Here is a 23,782-nt window from a genome sequence, read left to right as displayed (position 1 = left end):
AGTCGCGGAAAGTGGTTTACCAAGGGGCTTACTCCAAACCACTACTGCAAAAACTTCATCCAGTTTGTTTCGTAATACGGTTTAAAATCTGGCGCTAGTTTCCGTTTTGTCATTGAAGCAACATATTTTTATCAACTTCACGTTTTTATATTCAACATTACAACTTAGTTTTCCCAACACTTTAGCTGCACATGCGGTCCTGCACTGTTCGCTTGGAATGTTTTTTAACCAATCATAGATTCGATATGTTTCTGTATCGATTCACGCGTCACCGGAGCCCGCATAAATCAAGCTGCAATTGCAATTATAAAGCAACCAGGTGTGGTGTGAAGTGAGATTTGACATAAATCAATAATTCGGTTTTTGCCCTATGATTTTAATCAATGGTTCGATCTGGAATACTTCACACTAAAAAATACGGAATTTGACTAACGCATACATGGTACAATAGCAAACAGACTGAAATTTGATTAGTGTGCCCCTGTTTTGAAAGCCTACAGGCTTCTAAGTACTACTTAGACCAGCTAAATAAACACCAACCTAATCAAGATTTAAAATCAGACACTTCTTTCAAGGGTTGCTTGTCATCGCTCAATGATGAAATGTCGCTGTTATTTAAACAGCAAAATTTTTATAAAAGTTTGTGTACTTTCCACACTGGATGTGTGGTACAAGCGAGATATTTTTGTTATTTAAAACAATCAACTCAAATATAGCGCTACTAATCATTGCCATTTAACTATAAGGCGCTTCCACTGCCTTAACATTGCTCGTCCAGTCTATTTCTACATACCTACACTACAGAGATCTAACACACAGTAAATATGCGATAGTGTGAAGCAACGATCGGATCTTGGCATTTGTTTGCTCAACGTTAATGTATAACCAGCAGCGGCGAACTGTAGGCGCAAAAAAGGTTCGCAATGGAACTACGCAACAACGCCTAGCATGCCAAGGCCCGGCTTACTAACGTCAGGAATAAGGAAGCGGACCGATAACAATCCAAACAATTGAGCACCAGCTTCTATTGCTGTGACGCCTTCTTGACCACAGCGCACAATACGATATAACTATGTGTCTGGATGTACAGTACACCATACGCACGCAATGTGATGGTATTTACATCACAATAGACACAAACCCCAAAACCAGGCGGCGACGGGATATCCAGACGACCGAACGCCGAAAACTTTACGTAAGCTTTGGGGCTCCGTATTTATATCAGTTGTTGATAGCCTGACTGCGCGCGCTACGAAGCTGACACCTTTGTTCCCACGCCTTGCCCCTTATTGACCGCCACACAAGCGTAACGACGTTGGTGCGCTATGTTAGAGTTTTTATGTTTACAGTACTCATTTCCATCTACAGTTCTATCTGACTGGTTGCTCTGCTACAATACGTTTGGTCCTGGGCGATAATCATGACACTCCAGTCCGCAACTATGATTTTATGACGTCGAAACATTGATCTGTTTAAGAATGTGTATAAGTTGTTATATGTTGCATATTTCATTGCACTAGTACCATTTCGTGGACCTATTTATTTTTTATGTTTAGTGTAGGGTTACCAGACGTCCGGAAAGGTTACATTTTAACTGTTTTCTATGGGGGTTTCGATAAACGATGCAGCCTATACATGTGAAACAACTGATCAGCATGTCTTAAAATATATATGTGTGATTTTTGCGTCTTGAAAGCTACCAAAACTGCTTTTATCTCTGATATTGTAATTGTGCCAAAACTGGAACATGTAGCAATAAGCTATATTACGCATGCATGTTTGGTTCCAAATATTTTTATTGAAACTGTCAGGAATTTCGTTCACGCACATATAGTAACCTGAATGTGGCGTAAATCAGAGTTGCAAGCGGGCCCGAAATCTGAGCCCGAACCCGGCCCGAATCCGAAAGTATAAACCCGAAGCCCGGCCCGAACCCGAAACGTTTTTGAGAAGCTCGTTTAGGCCCGAAAGTTTGATTGACAGGCCAACCCACGAAAGCCTTGCAACAAAGGATGAGAAAGAAAAAAGAGAAAGACAACAAACACAATGAATAATAGTAGACAATGACGTAAACAATACTTTGTAGAGTAGGGTGGGCATTAAGTCAAAGCAAGAGACTTGTTACTTAGCTGAGTGATTTTTTGAAAAAAACGGCGGACACGGAACGTAAAGTCAGGCCCGTTTTAAGCCCGTTTTCTCAAAAATACCTAAGCCCGAACCCGGCCCGAAAAGTCCGGCCCGACTTGCAACTCTGGCGTAGATGCAATCATGCAAGTTGTAGCTCAGGTAAAATTAAAATGCAGAACTTATTTCGCTGAGTAAGGAAAAAGCATTGTGGCATCAAAGCATCGTTTAGCACACTAATGAAGAATCTTGACGCATCATCAAAATTACGACAGGATGCGGTGCAAAAATTCAACAAGTGAGCCGATTGAGTACATACGTGTGGAATCGAGGGTTTAAACATTAAACGTGTTGGCGTCCAAAGGTCAAAAATTCAAACATTGGTCAAAATGTACGAAAAATGCGTAACACCTTTTTGGTGTTTTTTTAATGTTTATTGGTCATATTATACGGTTGGGGTCGTATAACTGGATATTTGATGATAGATACCAAAACATTTGCTACACTAATCAATGCAATTAATACAAACAGAAAAACAATTTTAACTTCCTGGATGATTTTTTGCATCACTGGATTTTCTTCCGCGGCTTCTTTAATGGCTGATCCCCGAACATTCTTATGGGGAAAGGGAATATTAGGAACATCTACCACCAGGAATTTACAGAGAGGTTCCCAGCCATCTTGCATTTTGAAAATCAATAACTTGTCTTTTGGCGCTTTCTGTATGAGAGTTCAATATTCTATATCTTTAATTTGCTCTATCCGTAACCCGCCGCTAAAGACATATAATTCTAAAACGTTTGTCTGATTTGCAAAGAGACTTACATTTACCTAAACCAAACAGGGAGGGTAACTTAAATTTAACGGGGGCATATTCAAATCCACATTGGTGATAGAAACATAATTTGTTGATGTAACAGATTTATTAAATCTCTTTTTTACGGTGTTCGACCTCAGTATGCTCCGGGGACGAACTACAATCCAGTTTTTCATGTCTGTGCCAAGTTCCCTCCCAACAGAATTATTAAATTTAAATTTTAATAGTACTACAATGCATCAACCAATTTGAACCTTGGTAAACTGAGTAAGTAACATACTTTTGAAACATAAAAATTGTGTTGCCTGGAACTCTTTTTTGCCAATGTCTCGTTTGGTATTATCTCGCGCCAAGCTAGAGAAATGATCATACCATAACAAGCTGCACCTGTCCAGAAAAGAAAAGAGTCAATGCGTTGGAAAAATTTAAATATATCCTACAATGGTTATAGAAAATCGAGTCTTTATATATGAGTGTGCCGTGATCGCTGGCCTGCATAGACGCATCAGGGCTGATCCCAGTTATGAATTTATGTTCATCTTTTTAAGACTGTGCTGTTTTGTAAAATCTGCTGCTACTTACAACATTTGATAAATACGCCATAAACGTTCTTCCTGTTGGGGTAAAGATGCGAGCAAATCTAAACATATTCCACTCGTTGAACTCTTCGGCTTGGCAGACAAGACTTCTGTACCACGAATCCTCATCTCGAGTTAAAAGAATAATCTGAAAACAAAAATCTTAGAAATCTTAGAGAATTTACAACGAGAAACAGAATCAGTTTTAAATTTTTAAGTAAAACACTAAACGTCATGCAATTAACGGGTGACTCTCCTTTTATTGAAGTCCTCTTTGTTGTTATATTAAAGTATATTAACACTAATAAACTTAATACAGTCTTGACTGACTCCCACTTACAGCAAGGCTTTGCCGACCATGACTTTATGGAACAATATTGCTAATCACTCAGTGGTCTTTAGGACTTTATAACTTCATGATGTCAAGATGTATTTAAAGTTTAATTAAGCTGTGTATCACATGTAAAATTTCGATGTAGTTTACTAACCTTTGAGTCCGGAAATGCTTCGTGAATTTGTTCTGAAAAAGCATAGGCAGGAAGATCAACTACAGCGTCAACATCTTTGTACATCTTCCGAAACGTTTCAACACTTCCACCCCTCACCAAAATTTCATTCCATTCATCATAATGATACCAGAAATGTTCAAGAAAGTCATAAACTCCGAAACCAAGTGTGTTTAGGGCGGAGTTCACCGACTTTGTACCGGTTTTGCCAAATCCTGCTACAATTATCTTCATTTTTGCTTAGATTTGTTAATACCACTGATATAAAAAGACCTATCTGTGTTTAACAGTCAACGCAAAAAGCTACCCTCTCCTTGCAACAGTAAACAAGTATTGCATTCTGAGTACCTCGTTCCCTCTCCTTGCAACTGTAAACAAGTATTGCATTCTGAGTACCTCGTTCCCTCTCCTTGCAACTGTAAACAAGTATTGCATTCTGAGTACCTCGTTTACGAACATGACTTTGGAAACCGCTCGACAAGTTTTTCATATTTGCTGGGTAATGTTTAATCTTGCATTGGACAGTTCTCCTTTTCTGACAATGATCACTTTTTTTATCGCTGATACAACACCACAGAAGAGCGTTAAAAATGAACGTTCGGTAGTCGGCCATTAGAGAAGCCACAGAAGACACCAGGTGATGCAAAGAGTTATTCAGCATTGTTTTTCTTCGTTTATTTGATAATGGATACTAAAACATTTGCATCACTGTATAGTACCAACCTTATATTATTCTAAAAGTTATCAGTTTTTACAAAATTGAAACAACGACACAAACAGGCACAGATTTAAGTTACTTTATTGCACAAACACCTGGGCTAACAGGCAAGCGATTATAATCAATGCAATTAATACAAACAGAAAAACAATTTTAACTTCCTGGATGAGTTTTTGCATTACTGGGTTCTCCTCTGCGGCTTCTTTAATGGCCGATCCCCGAACATTCTTATGGGGAAAGGGAATATTAGGAACATCCACCCCCAAAAATTTACACAGAGGTTCCCAGCCATCTTGCATTTTGAAAATCAACAACTTGTCTTTTGGTGCTCTCTGAATGAAATTCAATATTTTACTTTTACATCTTCAATTTGCTTTATGAAACCGTAACCCGCCGTTAAAGACATATACTATAAAAACGTCTGTTTAAATTGCAAAGAGACTTTCATGTACCTAAATCAAACAGGGACGCAGTAACTCGACCAGGGGCATGCTTAAATACATTTTGTTGATAGAAACAGGTTGATAGACTGTTGATGATTATTTAATCTCTTTGTTCACTGGATTCGAATCCAGTCCGCCGCGGGGACGAATTCCGATCATTTTTTTAATTTCTGTACATAGGTAAGACGGCGCCGGATATTTCGGCTAAGTTTCTGGCCAACACATTTTTTAAATCGCTAGGTTTTAGTTTCAACTTTTAAGACCCCATACACCTACCCATTCGAATCTACCTGCTTTGTGATTACCGTTCAAAGTTGTTTTAAAAAGTAACATACTTTTGAAACATAAAGATTGTGTTGCCTGTAACTCTTTTTTGCCAACGTCTCATTCACTATTGACTTGCACAAAGCTGGAGGAATGATTACACCATAACAAGCTGCGCCTGTTCAGAAAACAAAATAGAATCAAAAGCCTTAGTAGAACTGAACTTACAATGCTTATTTGGCAATTTAATATTCAAACGCTTGTTTTGTTTTAAAGTGAAGTTAATATACCAGAATTTATTGTATCCCCATCTAGATTATGTAACGAAAGCAAATTATGTAACGAAAGACTTTGACAAAATGAAAATAGCAATCACAAATATCCTAGTATAGCCATCACAAAGGACCAGAAAACCTTTAAAATGCAGAGATCACGATGCGATGCCTACATTTTTTCAAGGATGTACATAAATATACCTGGATTCATGCTGACCAGCGATTACGGCGCACTTTATTAAAACCATAGTACGCTAGGCCTATTGAAGACGTTATAAGTTATACTGATTCAAGCCGGTCGCCAGCAAGCGTTCACATGTGACAAGGCACACAGGCTAGATCAGCGGTTCTCAAACTGGGGTCCGCGGTCCTTTGTGGTCCCTGAAGCAATTTTTTCGAGGACCGACAAAAGGTTGAAGTACTTTTATAATATTATTTGGCATCAGTTTGTGGCACTGAATACCGTAAGTGTAAATCAAAGATGAATTAAATATCGACTCGGTCCATTACTAAACAATAGTCTTTATTACATGCCAACTAACAAAACTGCAATTGTTCGTGCACAATCGTATACTTTAGCCTCGTCTGTGATGTCATAAACCAGGGGTGGGCAAACTTTTCAATGCACGGGCCGCATAGTAATTAACCACCGGCCGCCATTGTTTGCTTGTTTTTGTTTTAAAATAACTGGTGTAAAGAATTTGGTTTATATCATATATATATATACCATTTAACTTGGTGCACAAGTTTAGCTAAACGAAGCTAACTGCTTATGACGTCATAATCTGTATTGTGACGATTGCGGTGCCTGTTTTTTCGCATTGTTTGCACACAATAAGCGGATAAAAACCCTGACGCATATAGTTACTAAGCTGGTAATCTTTTTTCCTGTCTCGCGAAATCTGTTTTTAGCAGTTTAAAAATCAAAATAGTTTTAGTTACGTCACGGCCGTTAACAATTCTGAAGCCGTTTTTTAACAGTTCGCAAAGTACTGCAACGACCTAAACTTGATGCAAATACAGTTTTGGCGTCAACAGTGCAAAGTGGGCTGTGTTTGAAAAAGTAAATTGCTTTTACTTTTATCGAACGAAAAATTGTGTCAAGTGACGATTAGCATAATAACGTGGCAGAAACAACAGGCAAAGGCACATAAAAAGTATCTATGTTTAGTTCCTAAGTATGCTGGTACGGGTACAGATACTGCACATGGTATAGGTATCGTCAAGTCGCACCCTCGGTATTTTTTATTATTTTTTAAAAACTTTACGCATGTGCTTGTAATACTATTTAGCGTTGCTGGGAAACTTCCTCTATAAAATTTACTAACATTTGGCGGGCCGCATGAACTCCTTTGCCGGGCCGCATGCGGCCCGCGGGCCGTAGTTTGCCCACCCCTGTCATAAACTGTCTTTGAATCATGGTTATACGTAATTTTGCGTAATCAGCAAGAATTCTGCAAATCAATTTTCGTTTTATTAAAATGCACACTCAGGCTTGCACAAGGAACGCAAACCCTCGATGTTTTAACAAAGGGACGGTTTTCAAAAAAATAAGGAAAAAGTTTAAGAATCAGTGGGCGAGATAAACTTTACTGTTTTGTGCATAGGTCAGTACTGTCACCAGGGTTGCCATACCGTCCTTATTTCTAACATTTGTTCTTATTTTGAAGGGCTATGTCTTAAAAAAAAGTAAATCTAGATCTAGACCTAAACTGTCGTGTGATGCACAAGGTATTTTCTACGAACAAGGAGTTGCTTGAACAGACTGTGTCCGACAAGAAATATGACATGTGATATGGCATGGCTCGTATAAATGCAAATATTTCTTTGAAAACGTTTGTTTTCTTTGGTATAAAAATTCTTTTTTTTCTTTTTTTCTTTTTTTTCTCTTTATTTTGGGGTCCATGTCGATGGCAACCCTGACTGTCACTTACAAGATTTGATAAAATGCGCCATAAATTTCCTGCCAGTTGGGGTGATTATTTGAGAGAATCTAAACATGTTCCATTCGTTTATCTCTTCGACTTGACAGAGAACACTTCTGTACCACGAATCCTCATCTCGTGTGAGAAGAATAATCTAAAACAAAAAATGTTGAATTTGCAACGAGAAATAGAATCGTACTAAATTATTTACTAAAACGCAATATTTTTGGCAAAAATCCCTTCCAGATTCTATTCTCATTATCAGGTACAACTGCTTTGCTTTGATTGATTTTACACCCTTTTTAGTTTTAAATTAAGGCAGTGGTTCTCAAACTTTTTTTGTTGCGACGCCTCTGGAAAGGTTTTCTGGACTTGCGACGCACCAGCAAATAAAAGTTAATGAGGAAACTTATTTTTAAAGTTGTGTTTATTGATACAACAACAAAAAGCCACGAAACGGAACTATTCTGCGACGCCCTTGGAAAATTGAAACGACGCACCAGGGCGTCGCGACGCACAGTTTGAGAACTACTGAATTAAGGATTTGCAGTCGTCAGGTTTTGTGTTATACCTAACTTGATTAGATTAGGGCTCCATACGTACAGATGCCAGACTTGAGTGACGTTTGCCGAGACCCGACTTAAAACAATTTAATAGTAATTGGTTTCGTCTTGTAATTACTAAGTACTGAGTTTATAATTTGTTTTAAATAAGCTTATATGTGTGGGATTGCAATGCAGATTTTATGGTAGTATCTTAAAATGAGCTTCACCAAGTCGAAGTTATTTGTGAATCTTTAAATGCCTATTTTTTCTCATTGTTCAGCTCATGAGTTTGATTTGAGTATTTGCTATAAGCAGGGTTGCCATCGACACGGAGTCGAAAATAAGGACAACGGAAAAAATAAGTTTCCATTCGAAACGAAATAAACGTTTTTAAATAATTTTTCGCGTTTAAACGAGCCATGCCATATCACATGCCATATTTTTTGCCAGAAACAATCTGTTCTAACAACTCCTTGTTTGTAGAAAATACTTTGTGCATCTCACGACTGCTCAGGTCTAGGTTGACTTTTACTTGTGGCAGGGATTGGATTTGTAATTGTTGAAAATAAGACAAAATAAGGACGTAAGTCAAAAAGAAGGACATTTCTTAGAAATAAAGACAATACATTTTTTTAAGACATTGCCCTTAAAAACAAGGACAAATCTTAGAAATAAGGAAGGTATGGCAACCCTGGCTATAAGTGAGAATGAATGTAACTTAATTGGTAACACATTTGTAGAACTAACAAGATTTTTACTAACTTCCACTTGAGACTTTAACAACCAAGACTCAATACCCAACACTGTTGCTCATCACTGAGAAGTGGTCTTAAGCACTTTGTAATTTCAAACTATTAAGCCGTATTTACAATTTGTTTGAAGCTGTTCACTTATAGCAAAATCACCCCACAGGTATCTAACCTTTGAATCCGGAAATGCTTCGTGAATTTGTTCCCAAAAAGCAAAAGCAGGAAGATCAACTACAGCGTCAACATCTTTGTACATCTTCCGAAACGTTTCAACACTTCCACCCCTCACCAAAATTTCATTCCATTCATCATAATGATACCAGAAATGTTCAAGAAAGTCAAAAACTCCGAAACCAAGTGTGTTTAAAGCGGAGTTCATCGATTTGGTCCCGGTTTTGCTATATCCGGCAACAATCACCTTCATTTTTTCTTGGATTTCCTAAAACTTAACCCGATTTATATGTGTGCAAAAAGTGAGCGAATAAATCACCACTCTTAATGTTACTATACAAAAAAGTGTTTGAAACATTTTTCCGAGTAAGCGTTTTCATCAGTACCTCGTTTACCAACATGACTTTGAAAACCGCTTAACGTGTTTTCCATGTTAACTGGGTTTTATCTATCATGTGTTGGACCACAGTTCTTATTTTCCGACAAATATCACTTCCCATGATCGCTTTTACCACATCGCAATACGGAGTTAAATAATCACAAATAAATTGTCTTATATTATGACACCGAATACAATATAACCAACTCCTCCTAATTCGCTGTTGGTAATCTAAATGTTTTAAGTTACAGTTTTAATACTACTTTGTGCAACACTATTGGTTTAAAACAGGGGTCGGCAACCGTTTTTGCACTGTGGACCATCTTTGAAAGTGAAATTTATCGCGGACCGGTCTTCTATTTAGAAATAAAAACGCTTAAATTAGTTTATTATCCCCGGGATACATAGGCAAAATGTTTTATAGCATTTCACCTGAAAAATTATACAGACCGGCAACGAACTCCCCGCGGACCGAAACCGGGTCATGGACCGCCGCGGCGGTTGCCGACCACTGGTTTAAAGCATATCCTTTATCAGTGCTGGATTAACCATTAGGCAAAGTAGGCACGTGCCTACAGGCCAGTCGAAAATCCGGGCCACTTTTCTTTGTGACAATGATTTGGCAACACTGATAATGTGCCTACAGGTCAGCAGACCCTTGATCCGGCACTGTCCTTCATAACTGCGTTTTTAGCTCCAGCAGTGGTTTAAGTTTACGACTATTTATTATGGTACATGCATTTTAACCTAATGTACGCGATTGTAGATTTTGCCCTAGTGTTGGAGCCTTAATTTTTTGTCACAAACAATGGTCAGTTCTTAGAATAATGCTTATAGCCTACACTCTTGCGATTTTGCGGAGCCCATTATAGAGACAAGCATTACTGATCACTAATCAAACAGAAGATACAGTACCAAAAAGATGTTTTACCGTGTTTCTTATGTTGCTTCGTTTAATTTCGAACCCTCAATCGACCTACGTAGCATGTCTAAACATGTGTATAAGCAAACACCGTTTCCATGTTAAAGTAGGCCGAAAGAGGTTAATGTCCACACACAAACCTTTAACTGTCACTTAACCTTTTCTGCTGTTCAACCAGTTGTAGTAAAAGAAATTGGTGAATACAAATGATAACTTTATTAGAATGAAGGTAATTGTAGCCGGATTTTTCAAAACTGGTACCAAGTCGATGACCGCAGCCTTAACTAAACTCGGTTATAAGGTGTACGATTTTCTTGAGCATTTCTGGTATCACTATGACGAGTGGAACGAAATCTTAGTAAGAGGTGGGAGTATTGAAATGTTTAAAAGAATGTACAAAGATGTCGATGCGGTTGCTGATGTACCGGCTTTTGCTTTTTGGGAACAAATTCACGAAGCTTATCCTGATGCAAAGGTAGGTAGCACACAAATATGTTCAATGCTATGAAGAATTTTGAATCTTATGCAGTATCACTTAGTGCAAAGAGCCTACTACAATATGCACTTACAACTGCCTTTTGGAAACAAAAATATTTTTGAGCAATCATGATCAAAAATATAATTGTATGTTAAAACGTTGTTTCCTAAAAGTTTGAAATTGTGAATTGCTTGTGTAGATGCCAAGCATAGGTGCTAATTCTACCTTTCAGTCTCTTGACTGGCAGAATAAGAGCGGCCAGTTTCACATGCATTTTACTGAAATGAAGAGTGATTTAAAACGATTTTCGACCACCTAAACCAAATAGAATAAAGAACGTCATCACTACAAAACAGTCTAAACCAGTGGTTCTTAACCTTTTTTCCTTGCTGCACCCCTTTCAAATCACTAACCAATTTTCGCACCCCCTTTCAAATCACTAACCAATTTTCGCTCCCCCTTCTGTCATTGCTTAAATAGAATAGACCTAACCAACCTTAAGGATTCAGCATCCCCGCACCCCCTACGAACAGTTCTCGCACCCCTTGGGGGTGCGTGCACCCCAGGTTAAGAACCCCTGGTCTAAACAATCTTACTTGCAGCACATAAAAGTATGCACCATAACACAACTTAATATGCTCACAACTAACTCAGATACCACTGTAACACTAACTGGACTGCACGTGTAGGAACAAAGGAAACCGTTAAAGTGGGACATATACAAGGTTACCAGTTGTGTCCTAACAATGTATGTATGATGCAATAGTTGCAACGGCGGGAAAAGTTTTTGTTGTAGGGGAGCGTTACTGTCCGCTACAGCTTGTTTCTTTAGATTATCCTTCTCACTCGAGATGAAGATTCGTGGTACCGGAGCCTTCTCTGCCAAGTCGAAGAGTTGAACGAATGGAATATGTTTAGATTTGCTCGCATCTTCACCCCAACTGGAAGGAAATTCATGAAACACTTTATTAAATGCTGTAAGACAAGGCTAACTTTCCAGCAATATATTTGACGAAGTCCGTACAAAAATGCTAACTAGCTATGCTCAGTAAACGCGAGTCACAGAACTGAATATTCCTTAGACCTATCCAAGAAATTTTAATTTTACTGAGGAACACTAATGTGCAACCGAGACAAAGTAGAAATAAATTATATTGTAGAAAATATGAGGATTTGTCAAGATAGTGCTACAGCAAATCGAAGTAGAAATTTACCCTAGTATTAACTTTGTTTGTTACCCTAGTATTAACATTGTTCTTTGTTTGTAAGGTAACCAAACACATATTCTAATATAGTTGCCGCATGTTTTGGTTGTATTACTCCCCCGGCTTGGCAACACACTACCTTCAGTGAAACTCTTTCCAAAAAAGGCTTCAGACAACACAACTTTTATGTTTCCCAGGTTTGTTGTTTACTCAGTTAACAGTGTCATTCGATTGATGTTGTTTTTGGTATGCTTTACTCCAGTGTTTCCCAACCAATAGGCCGCGCCCCATAAAGTTGGGTCGACGTTTTTGTGACAATATAAAAGCATCTATCTTTTGATTTCGTTTCGTAGCGTTATTTTTTTATTTGTAAATGCCTAAATTTTTCTTGTAATTATTACCCAATATTAAATTCGTGTCAACTTGGCGTTATAATGTTAAATTCTGTTTGTGACTGTTGACCGTTGTGTGGTTAATAATGCTTTGAACCAGCCGTAAACATCGGGCTGATGGAAATGTTTAGTCGAAAAAACAAATAACATTTGTTTGATTTTTTGATTATCCAAGCTAGTGCAGTAATTTTCAAAAAGATTTCCTCATTTATTGACAAAAATACAATCAAAATAGTAAGAATGCATGTTCACGGGTCGCGAGAAACCTTGGGAAGTATTTGGATCGCGTCAAAAAAAAAACGTTGGAAACCACTGCTTTAAGCTCCTCAACAAACCTCAATACCTAAGATAAAGTTGTTAAATTGACTGGTCGACTGCAATTTATGCACACAAGTGTAACTTGACTAAAACTTTTGACCGAATACATAGTCATAGAAACTGAACTTTTTTTATGCGACGAATTAAATGCCCCAGGTTTCACAATTTCACCGAATTATATAGTAATGAAGTTGTAGATTTTCGATGACTCTGTGCAGCATTGTTGGAACGGTGCATATCCTAGATAAAACTTTTTTTCGGCAGAAAGCACCAAAAGACAAGTTGTTGATTTTTAAAATGCAAGATGGCTGGGAGCCTCTCTGTAAATTTCTGGGGGTGGATGTTCCTAATACTCCCTTTCCTCATAAGAATGTTCGGGGATCGGCCATTAAAGAAGCAGCAGAGAACCAAGTAATGCAAAAGATTATTCAGGAAATGAAAATGCTTTTTGTGTGTGTATCTTTTGCAGTGATTTTCATTGCTTGTGTTTTGGCATACAATCTTACACAATAAAATGACCAATGTTTACGACAATTTATTTTGTAACGTGAATGACAGCAAATATATGAAAATCTAAATTTTGCCCTTCTGGTGGAGTTTCATAGAACATAGGGTTTGTATTTATTGTAAAAAACAATCTGGACCCAGAAACCAACTTGAAGTATACTATTCCAAATACAATGCGATAAAATGCAATATACCTACCGCAGTAATACTATTTGGAGCCCGAACCCGAAATTTTAAGCCGGAAATCCGGCACGAACCCGAATCGTTTTTAGGAAGCCCGTTTGGGCCCGGAAGTTTGATTGACAGGCCTATACATTGAAGCCTCAAGAAAGACCAAGACAACAAACACAATAGACAATCGGTTTTTAACAAGGCGTTTTAGGGAAGTCAGGCCTCCAAAAATGCCGTTTTTTGAAGGGGCCCAAGCCCCAAAAGCCTGGCCTGGATTACAACTCTGATAGGTACTACCGCAGTATGTTACTATCTTGACCGAGGAACAATTAACTTAATTGAAGCTTTTTTTCGACATGCACCTGATGAGCTGATAAAACTCTTCTCATACCATGACTTGTTCGTATCGCGTTTTGTAATATTTTTTATTAATTTATTTTTTCTTAAACAATATAGCGTGTTCATTCAATCTCTAATTTTTTTCTTTATTCTCATTTTTGATTGTTTCGAATTGTTGTAGCTATTGTACTTCTGTACATCAACCAACACGACAATGTCTTCAATGTTTATTTTACGAAATTAGCAGCTTGGTTCGCAACACAGTTTAATAGCATTACCCACTTCTACTTTGTTTTTGTGTTGTATCATACAATAACACAATCAAAGTTTATTGTGCAAAGCCATAAGCCAGAAGGCCAGCAAAAATTATCGCCACGAAAGATACAAGTATTTTCATTTCTTTAATCATTTTCTTCATCACAGGGTTATCCTCTGCTGCTTCTTTAATAGCCGAACCCCCGACGTTTTTGTGAGGAAACTTAACGTTGGGAACTTCTACTCCTAGAAATTCACAGAGAGGCTTCCAACCGTCTTGCAGTTTAAAAATCAGCAATTTGTGTTTTGGTGCTTTCTGTAAGAAAAACAGATTTAAGATTATATCGTGCACCATAAGTATATAACTTACTTAATACTCCGATTCTGTGCAAAAGGCAAGAGAATACAGTTATAAATTTCCGAACAAGCATTTTTTAAATTTTGTTTTTGTCAGTATTTTACAGATGCTAAGCTTTGTGATTTAACAAGAAAAAATATTAAGTAAGTTCTGTAAATGACAAACCTGGGTTACATAGAAATTGTGTTGCCTGAAATTCTTTTTTGCCAAGGTCTCGTTCACTGTTACCGCACGCCAAGCCGAAGGGATGATAATTCCAAAGCAAGCAGTCACTGTTTCAAAACATTCGTTATGCCCTTTTAGCTTCAAAATCTAAAACGTTTGTAACTTTAAAAGTAAACAGTTTGTAGCCAACGAATCAGGCTTACTTCGATCGTTTTTCAATGATTGAAATGATTGGCTACTACTGTATTAAAATTTATGGTTTGGTACCAACTTTGTACGACAGTTTAATGACTACTATTGATATAATATGACCGGAAAATAGAAGAAACTATTGGGAATATGTGACCAAAAAGTTATTGTGAAGTCATGTCTCCAACCGATTTTTCAGATTTATTTCCTTTCTAGTCCGGCAGTTGTTTAACAAATTACACCAACTTCGACTCACAGCATTTAACAAAGTGGTTTAACAAACTACACCAATTGCGACTCACAGCATTTAACAAAGTGTGTCGTGAATTTCCTGCCAGTTGGGGTAAAATTTCTCGAAAGTTTGAACATGTTCCACTCGTTGTTCTCTTCGAATTGCTGAAGAACACTCCTGTACCACGAATTCTCATCTCGAGTTAGAAGAATAATCTGAAGAAAAGTTTCAAGTCATGATAGAAAGTGCTTATATTAAGGCACAAAATTGTCATGAAACGAAACAGTTTTCTATAAAAGTATCACAAAATTTTGTATACAAAGCACTTATTTTTCTAGTACTTATATAATAATTCGTGGTGCAGGAATTAATATAAAAGTATCAAAGCACTTGCATACAATGTACGCTAGTAGACCGTGTTATAGCACGAACTAAGTTACCTTTGAATCCGGAAAAGCTTCGTGAATTTCCTCCCAAAATGCAAATGCAGGAATATCGCCCACCGCGTCAACGTCTTTGTACATTCTTCGAAAAGTTTCAATACTCCCACCTCTTACCAAGATTTCTTCCCAATCCTTATGGTGATACCAGAAATGCTCAAGAAAGTTGTACATCGGATAACCAAGCGATGCTAAAGCAACTTGCATTGTTTTTGTTCCAGTTTTGCTAAATCCCGCTACAATTACCTTCATTTTTGAACCTTTTGACAATTTTTTTTTAATCAATGATGCAAGTTTTATAAAACCTTGTTTTGTTTGTGTTTATGCTTTAAATCTGCAATATGAAGAAACTTATTTTTTTTGCTTCGAGTACGGCTGAAAAACGTTTTCCTTCCGCAACTAAAACAATACAAGTAGTGATGTACCGAACCCGCTTAAAAAGGTTCGGGCCGAAACCGAATATTCGGCCACGAGGCCGAATAATTTCGGCCGAATCAGGCCGAACCTAAAACCGCATTTCTTATGGGTGTTTTTAACTGAACCGTGTGTAGTTGATGCAAGTGAACTCGATTATGACAAGCCAAAATCCCTTTCACAATGCGAAAGCTTCACTAAACTTGTAATATTTCGCAGACAATGTGGCAAGTATTTTATAGATACAACAAATAGTTAATTTATGATTGATGTTTCGTATTGGCGAAAATGAAAGTTTGGGTATTAATTTCATGCAATCAAAAAGTTCGGTTTCGGCCGAATTTTTGAAAAAAGTTCGGGCCGAAACCGAAACGTCGAAAAACAGCTGATTCGGCCGAAATGTTTCGGCCAACCGAAACTTCGGTGCATCACTAAATACAAGCTTTGTTGAAAACTGACACCAGGCTCGGCAGGCTGCATAACCGACGCTTCTTTTACTTTACAGTTTTTGTAGTTGAAACAGGTAGTTTGATAAAACGTCTGAACATGGTTTGCCCATAAATTACACGGATTTAACTTTAAGGTAATTTACCTTCTGCAGCTTCTTGATTATAGATACAAACCACATACGTTTTTTAGCTGATTAATACTACAATATCTGTCTTAACTAGCGTCACAAATTAAAATGCAATTTCATATTAACAAATATTAAGTCTTTCAGGCAATTCCTTTAAATGCATACAACCTTTTACACACCACCATTTAATTTTAATAAATAAGATACGATATAACACACAGGGCAAAAATGACAGACAATCCGATTACACACATATTATGACAACAATCCCAAAATTTAACAACGCATTATAAATTTTACGAACACGGGGCTTCAACATAAGGCTTAACATCAGGTTTCAGTTTCATCTGCCCCCTCGCAGCTAAGGCGAGACGTTCATGCTTCCCCCCGACTTGTGTCGTAGGTCCCTTTTTAACATTTTAGAAAGAGAATAAATGACGTTAAGAGAGTTACATGAAAATATACATCAATCGTCCATCTGTAAATTGCATATATCTAGGTTGTTTAACAACGGTAAGCTTAAACGTTTTTGTCACATTCCGAGAAAATCGAGTCGTGTGCAAAAGAACAGGACATCCTGACAGCTGTTGACAAAACATACAGCTTGCAGTTCAAAACGTGGCCACATTTTAAAGAAAACGGGAATTAGTCTATGTCTTGGAACATCTGTACCCAGAAAAGGCTCCCAGCCATCCTGCGTTTCAAAAATCAACAACTTGACTTTCGGACATTCAAACTGGTTTAAACCGGTTTCTGCCTCCTAGTGAACCTCCAAACTGGTTTAAACCGGATTTAAAAATCGAAAATTTTGACCCGATTTTTGAAAAAAACCTAAGGCTATAGCCTTTCCGTTTTTTCGATTTTCGGGGGTAAAAAAATTGAAGAAAAATCCGGTTTTCGGTGGGTTTTCGCCGGAATACTCCAGTTTCAAACTGGTTTAAACCGGTTTCTGCCTCCTACCGAACCTCCAAAACGATTTAAACCGGATTTGAAAACCGAAAATTTTGACCTGATTTTTGAAAAAACCCTAAGGCCTTTCCGTTTTTTCGATTTTCGGGGGTCAAAAAATTGAAGAAAAATCCGGTTTTCGGTGGGTTTTCGCCGGAATATTCCAGTTTCAAACTGGTTTAAACCGGTTTCTGCCTCCTACCGAACCTCCAAACCGGTTTAAACCGGATTTAAAAATCGAAAATTTTGACCCGATTTTTGAAAAAAACCCAAGGCTATATAGCCTTTCCGTTTTTTCGATTTTCGGGGGTCAAAAAATTGAAGAAAAATCCGGTTTTCGGTGGGTTTTCGCCGGAATATTCCAGTTTCAAACTGGTTTAAACCGGTTTCTTCCTCCTACCGAACCTCCAAACCGGTTTAAACCGGATTTGAAAACCGAAAATTTTGACTTGAAAAAACCCTAAGGCTTAGCCTTTCCGTTTTTTCGATTTTCGGGGGTCAAAAAATTGAAGAAAAATCCGGTTTTCGGTGGGTTTTCGCCGGAATACTCCAGTTTCAAACTGGTTTAAACCGGTTTCTGCCTCCTACCGAACCTCCAAACCGGTTTAAACCGGATTTGAAAATCGAAAATTTTGATCCGATTTTTGAAAAAAACCTAAGGCTATAGCCTTTCCGTTTTTTCGATTTTCGGGGGTCAAATATTGAAGAAAAATCCGGTTTTCGGTGGGTTTTCGCCGGAATACTCCAGTTTCAAACTGGTTTAAACCGGTTTCTGCCTCCTACCGAACCTCCAAACCGGTTTAAACCGAAAAAAACCTAAGGCTATAGCCTTTCCGTTTTTTCGATTTTCGGGGGTCAAAAATTGAAGAAAAATCCAGTTTTCGGTGGGTTTTCGCCAGAATATTCCAGTTTCAAACTGGTTTAAACCGGTTTCTTCCTCCTACCGAACCTCCAAACCGGTTTAAACCGGATTTGAACATCGAAAATTTTGACCCGATTTTTGAAAAAAACCTAAGGCTATAGCCTTTCCGTTTTTTCGATTTTCGGGGGTCAAAAAATTGAAGAAAAATCCGGTTTTCGGTGGGTTTTCGCCGGAATATTCCAGTTTCAAACTGGTTTAAACCGGTTTCTGCCTCCTACCGAATCTCCAAACCGGTTTAAACCGGAATTGAAAACCGAAAATTTTGACCCGATTTTTAAAAAAAACCTAAGGCTATGGCCTTTCCGTTTTTTCGATTTTCGGGGGACAAAAATTGAAGAAAAATCCGGTTTTCGGTGGGTTTTCGCCGAAATATTCCAGTTTCAAACTGGTTTAAACCGGTTTCTGCCTCCTGCCGAACCTCCAAACCGGTTCAAACCGGATTTAAAAATCGAAAATTTTGGCCCGATTTTTGAAAAAAACCTAAGGCTATAGCCTTTCCGTTTTTTCGATTTTCGGGGGTCAAAAAATTGAAGAAAAATCCGGTTTTCGGTGGGTTTTCGCCGGAATATTCCAGTTTCAAACTGGTTTAAACCGGTTTCTGCCTCCTACCGAACCTCCAAACCGGTTTCAACTGGATTTAAAAATCGAAAATTTTGACCCGATTTTTGAAAAAAACCTAAGGCTATAGCCTTTCCGTTTTTTCGATTTTCGGGGGTCAAAAAATTGAAGAAAAATCCGGTTTTCGGTGGGTTTTCGCCGGAATATTCCAGTTTCAAACTGGTTTAAACCGGTTTCTGCCTCCTACCGAACCTCCAAACCGGTTTAAACCTGATTTAAAAATCGAAAATTTTGACCCGATTTTTGAAAAAAACCTAAGGCTATAGCCTTTCCGTTTTTTCGATTTTGGTGGTAAAAAAATTGAAGAAAAATCCGGTTTTCGGTGGGTTTTCGCCGGAATATTCCAGTTTCAAACTGGTTTAAACCGGTTTCTGCCTCCTACCGAACCTCCAAACCGGTTTAAACCGGAATTGAAAACCGAAAATTTTGACCCGATTTTTGAAAAAAACCTAAGGCTATAGCCTTTCCGTTTTTTCGATTTTCGGGGGTCAAAAAATTGAAGAAAAATCCGGTTTTCGGTGGGTTTTCGCCGGAATATTCCAGTTTCAAACTGGTTTAAACCGGTTTCTGCCACCTACCGAACCTCCAAACCGGTTTAAACCGGATTTGAAAATCGAAAATTTTGACCTGATTATTGAAAAAACCCTAAGGCTATAGCCTTTCCGTTTTTTCGATTTTCGGGGGTCAAATATTGAAGAAAAATCCGGTTTTCGGTGGGTTTTCGCCGGAATATTCCAGTTTCAAACTGGTTTAAACCGGTTTCTGCCTCCTGCCGAACCTCCAAACCGGTTCAAACCTGATTTAAAAATCGAAAATTTTGGCCCGATTTTTGAAAAAAACCTAAGGCTATAGCCTTTCCGTTTTTTCGATTTTCGGGGGTCAAAAAATTGAAGAAAAATCCGGTTTTCGGTGGGTTTTCGCCGGAATATTCCAGTTTCAAACTGGTTTAAACCGGTTTCTGCCTCCTACCGAACCTCCAAACCGGTTTAAACTGGATTTAAAAATCGAAAATTTTGACCCGATTTTTGAAAAAAACCTAAGGCTATAGCCTTTCCGTTTTTTCGATTTTGGTGGTAAAAAAATTGAAGAAAAATCCGGTTTTCGGTGGGTTTTCGCCGGAATATTCCAGTTTCAAACTGGTTTAAACCGGTTTCTGCCTCCTACCGAACCTCCAAAACGGTTTAAACCGGATTTGAAAATCGAAAATTTTGACCTGATTATTGAAAAAACCCTAAGGCTATAGCCTTTCCGTTTTTTCGATTTTCGGGGGTCAAATATTGAAGAAAAATCCGGTTTTCGGTGGGTTTTCGCCGGAATATTCCAGTTTCAAACTGGTTTAAACCGGTTTCTGCCTCCTACCGAACCTCCAAACCGGTTCAAACCTGATTTAAAAATCGAAAATTTTGGCCCGATTTTTGAAAAATACCTAAGGCTATAGCCTTTCCGTTTTTTTCGATTTTCGGGGGTCAAAAATTGAAGAAAAATCCGGTTTTCGGTGGGTTTTCCCTGGAATACTCCAGTTTCAAACTGGTTTAAACCGGTTTCTGCTTCCTACCGAACCTCCAAACCGGTTTAAACCGAAAAAAACCTAAGGCTATAGCCTTTCCGTTTTTTCGATTTTCGGGGGTCAAAAATTGAAGAAAAATCCAGTTTTCGGTGGGTTTTCGCCAGAATATTCCAGTTTCAAACTGGTTTAAACCGGTTTCTTCCTCCTACCGAACCTCCAAACCGGTTTAAACCGGATTTGAACATCGAAAATTTTGGCCCGATTTTTGAAAAAAAACCTAAGGCCATAGCCTTTCCGTTTTTTCGATTTTCGGGGGTCAAAAAATTGAAGAAAAATCCGGTTTTCGGTGGGTTTTCGCCGGAATACTCCAGTTTCAAACTGGTTTAAACCGGTTTCTGCCTCCTACCGAACCTCCAAACCGGTTTAAACCGAAAAAAACCTAAGGCTATAGCCTTTCCGTTTTTTCGATTTTCGGGGGTCAAAAATTGAAGAAAAATCCAGTTTTCGGTGGGTTTTCGCCAGAATATTCCAGTTTCAAACTGGTTTAAACCGGTTTCTTCCTCCTACCGAACCTCCAAACCGGTTTGAACCGGATTTAAAAATCGAAAATTTTGACCCGATTTTCAAAAAAAACCTAAGGCTATAGCCTTTCCGTTTTTTCGATTTTCGGGGGTCAAAAAATTGAAGAAAAATCCGGTTTTCGGTGGGTTTTCGCCGGAATACTCCAGTTTCAAACTGGTTTAAACCGGTTTCTGCCTCCTACCGAACCTCCAAACCGGTTTAAACCGGATTTGAAAATCGAAAATTTTGATCCGATTTTTGAAAAAAACCTAAGGCTATAGCCTTTCCGTTTTTTCGATTTTCGGGGGTCAAAAATTAAAGAAAAATCCGGTTTTCGGTGGGTTTTCGCCGGAATATTCCAGTTTCAAACTGGTTTAAACCGGTTTTTTCCTCCTACCGAACCTCCAAACCGGTTTAAACCGGATTAAAAAATCGAAAATTTTGACCCGATTTTTGAAAAAAACCTAAGGCTATAGCCTTTCCGTTTTTTCGATTTTCGGGGGTCAAAAAATTGAAGAAAAATCCGGTTTTCGGTAGGTTTTCGCCGGAATATTCCAGTTTCAAACTGGTTTAAACCGGTTTCTGCCTCCTACCGAACCTCCAAACCTGTTTAAACTGGATTTAAAAATCGAAAATTTTGACCCGATTTTTGAAAAAAACCTAAGGCTATAGCCTTTCCGTTTTTTCGATTTTCGGGGGTCAAATATTGAAGAAAAATCCGGTTTTCGGTGGGTTTTCGCCGGAATATTCCAGTTTCAAACTGGTTTAAACCGGTTTCTGCTTCCTACCGAATCTCCAAACCGGTTTAAACCGGATTTGAAAACCGATAATTTTGACCCGATTTTTGAAAAAAACCTAAGGCTATAGCCTTTCCGTTTTTTCGATTTTGGTGGTAAAAAAATTGAAGAAAAATCCGGTTTTCGGTGGGTTTTCGCCGGAATATTCCAGTTTCAAACTGGTTTAAACCGGTTTCTGCCTCCTACCGAACCTCCAAAACGGTTTAAACCGGATTTAAAAATCGAAAATTTTGACCTGATTATTGAAAAAACCCTAAGGCTATAGCCTTTCCGTTTTTTCGATTTTCGGGGGTCAAATATTGAAGAAAAATCCGGTTTTCGGTGGGTTTTCGCCGGAATATTCCAGTTTCAAACTGGTTTAAACCGGTTTCTTCCTCCTACCGAACCTCCAAACCGGTTTAAACCTGATTTAAAAATCGAAAATTTTGACCCGATTTTTGAAAAAAACCTAAGGCTATAGCCTTTCCGTTTTTTTCGATTTTCGGGGGTCAAAAAATTGAAGAAAAATCCGGTTTTCGGTGGGTTTTCCCTGGAATACTCCAGTTTCAAACTGGTTTAAACCGGTTTCTGCCTCCTACCGAACCTCCAAACCGGTTTAAACCGGATTTGAAAACCGAAAATTTTGACCCGATTTTTGAAAAAACCCTAAGGCTATAGCCTTTCCGTTTTTTCGATTTTCGGGGGTCAAAAAATTGAAGAAAAATCCGGTTTTCGGTAGGTTTTCGCCGGAATATTCCAGTTTCAAACTGGTTTAAACCGGTTTCTGCCTCTTACCGAATCTCCAAACCGGTTTAAACTGGATTTAAAAATCGAAAATTTTGACCCGATTTTTGGAAAAAACCTAAGGCTATAGCCTTTCCGTTTTTTCGATTTTCGGGGGTCAAAAAATTGAAGAAAAATCCGGTTTTCGGTGGGTTTTCGCCGGAATATTCCAGTTTCAAACTGGTTTAAACCGGTTTCTGCTTCCTACCGAATCTCCAAACCGGTTTAAACCGGATTTGAAAACCGAAAATTTTGACCCGATTTTTGAAAAAAACCTAAGGCTATAGCCTTTCCGTTTTTTCGATTTTGGTGGTAAAAAAATTGAAGAAAAATCCGGTTTTCGGTGGGTTTTCGCCGGAATATTCCAGTTTCAAACTGGTTTAAACCGGTTTCTGCTTCCTACCGAATCTCCAAACCGGTTTAAACTGGATTTAAAAATCGAAAATTTTGACCCGATTTTTGAAAAAAACCTAAGGCTATAGCCTTTCCGTTTTTTCGATTTTCGGGGGTCAAAAAATTGAAGAAAAATCCGGTTTTCGGTAGGTTTTCGCCGGAATATTCCAGTTTCAAACTGGTTTAAACCGGTTTCTGCCACCTACCGAACCTCCAAACCGGTTCAAACCTGATTTAAAAATCGAAAATTTTGACCCGATTTTTGAAAAAACCCTAAGGCTATAGCCTTTCCGTTTTTTCGATTTTCGGGGGTCAAAAAATTGAAGAAAAATCCGGTTTTCGGTGGGTTTTCGCCGGAATATTCCAGTTTCAAACTGGTTTAAACCGGTTTCTGCTTCCTACCGAATCTCCAAACCGGTTTAAACCGGATTTGAAAACCGAAAATTTTGACCCGATTTTTGAAAAAAACCTAAGGCTATAGCCTTTCCGTTTTTTCGATTTTCGGGGGTCAAATATTGAAGAAAAATCCGGTTTTCGGTGGGTTTTCGCCGGAATATTCCAGTTTCAAACTGGTTTAAACCGGTTTCTGCCTCCTACCGAACCTCCAAACCGGTTCAAACCTGATTTAAAAATCGAAAATTTTGACCCGATTTTTGAAAAACACCTAAGGCTATAGCCTTTCCGTTTTTTCGATTTTGGTGGTAAAAAAATTGAAGAAAAATCCGGTTTTCGGTGGGTTTTCGCCGGAATATTCCAGTTTCAAACTGGTTTAAACCGGTTTCTGCTTCCTACCGAATCTCCAAACCGGTTTAAACCGG

General features: G+C 38.2%; 4 protein-coding genes across 4 annotated transcripts; 1 reads left to right on the top strand and 3 right to left on the bottom strand.

Moving 5' to 3' along the window:
• Positions 1-3,484: 3,484 nt before the first annotated feature.
• LOC145212941 (uncharacterized) lies at positions 3,485-4,259 on the bottom strand. Its single transcript, XM_080081188.1, has 2 exons — positions 4,008-4,259; positions 3,485-3,667 (listed from the first exon to the last, which is right to left on the bottom strand). The coding sequence occupies exons 1-2, from the start codon at positions 4,257-4,259 to the stop codon at positions 3,485-3,487; spliced, it is 435 nt and encodes a 144-aa protein (XP_079937314.1).
• Positions 4,260-4,315: 56 nt separating this feature from the next.
• On the bottom strand, positions 4,316-9,368 carry LOC145212940 (uncharacterized). Its single transcript, XM_080081186.1, has 5 exons — positions 9,117-9,368; positions 7,660-7,804; positions 5,522-5,628; positions 4,926-5,075; positions 4,316-4,441 (listed from the first exon to the last, which is right to left on the bottom strand). Exons 1-5 carry the CDS (start codon positions 9,366-9,368, stop codon positions 4,316-4,318), a joined length of 780 nt encoding a protein of 259 aa, XP_079937312.1.
• A 1,271-nt stretch (positions 9,369-10,639) lies between these two features.
• On the top strand, positions 10,640-13,322 carry LOC145212939 (uncharacterized). Its single transcript, XM_080081185.1, has 4 exons — positions 10,640-10,891; positions 11,727-11,871; positions 12,190-12,296; positions 13,074-13,322. Exons 1-4 carry the CDS (start codon positions 10,640-10,642, stop codon positions 13,320-13,322), a joined length of 753 nt encoding a protein of 250 aa, XP_079937311.1.
• An 832-nt stretch (positions 13,323-14,154) lies between these two features.
• LOC145212938 (uncharacterized) lies at positions 14,155-15,717 on the bottom strand. Its single transcript, XM_080081184.1, has 4 exons — positions 15,466-15,717; positions 15,096-15,240; positions 14,605-14,711; positions 14,155-14,397 (listed from the first exon to the last, which is right to left on the bottom strand). Exons 1-4 carry the CDS (start codon positions 15,715-15,717, stop codon positions 14,155-14,157), a joined length of 747 nt encoding a protein of 248 aa, XP_079937310.1.
• Positions 15,718-23,782: the final 8,065 nt, after the last annotated feature.

Source organism: Phallusia mammillata, chromosome 2, assembly GCF_965637545.1.
Source record: "Phallusia mammillata chromosome 2, kaPhaMamm4.hap1.1, whole genome shotgun sequence".
Taxonomy (NCBI): domain Eukaryota; kingdom Metazoa; phylum Chordata; class Ascidiacea; order Phlebobranchia; family Ascidiidae; genus Phallusia; species Phallusia mammillata.
The sequence above is the reverse complement of the archived record's forward strand: the minus strand, read 5'-3'. Positions and strand labels throughout refer to the sequence as shown.

Coding starts and splice junctions, on each gene's coding strand:
- LOC145212941 (XM_080081188.1), bottom strand. CDS start 4,259: ATGAAGATAATTGTAGCAGGATTTGGCAAAACCGGTACAAAGTCGGTG. Junction 3,668..4,007: donor AAGCATTTCCGGACTCAAAG/GTTAGTAAACTA, acceptor TTTTGTTTTCAG/ATTATTCTTTTAACTCGAGA.
- LOC145212940 (XM_080081186.1), bottom strand. CDS start 9,368: ATGAAGGTGATTGTTGCCGGATATAGCAAAACCGGGACCAAATCGATG. Junction 7,805..9,116: donor AAGCATTTCCGGATTCAAAG/GTTAGATACCTG, acceptor TTTTTGTTTTAG/ATTATTCTTCTCACACGAGA. Junction 4,442..4,925: donor AAGCCGCAGAGGAGAACCCA/GTAATGCAAAAA, acceptor ACTTGTTTACAG/TTGCAAGGAGAGGGAACGAG.
- LOC145212939 (XM_080081185.1), top strand. CDS start 10,640: ATGAAGGTAATTGTAGCCGGATTTTTCAAAACTGGTACCAAGTCGATG. Junction 10,892..11,726: donor AAGCTTATCCTGATGCAAAG/GTAGGTAGCACA, acceptor TTGTTTCTTTAG/ATTATCCTTCTCACTCGAGA. Junction 12,297..13,073: donor ACAACTTTTATGTTTCCCAG/GTTTGTTGTTTA, acceptor TTTTTTCGGCAG/AAAGCACCAAAAGACAAGTT.
- LOC145212938 (XM_080081184.1), bottom strand. CDS start 15,717: ATGAAGGTAATTGTAGCGGGATTTAGCAAAACTGGAACAAAAACAATG. Junction 15,241..15,465: donor AAGCTTTTCCGGATTCAAAG/GTAACTTAGTTC, acceptor ACTTTTCTTCAG/ATTATTCTTCTAACTCGAGA. Junction 14,712..15,095: donor GACACACTTTGTTAAATGCT/GTGAGTCGCAAT, acceptor GTTTTGAAACAG/TGACTGCTTGCTTTGGAATT.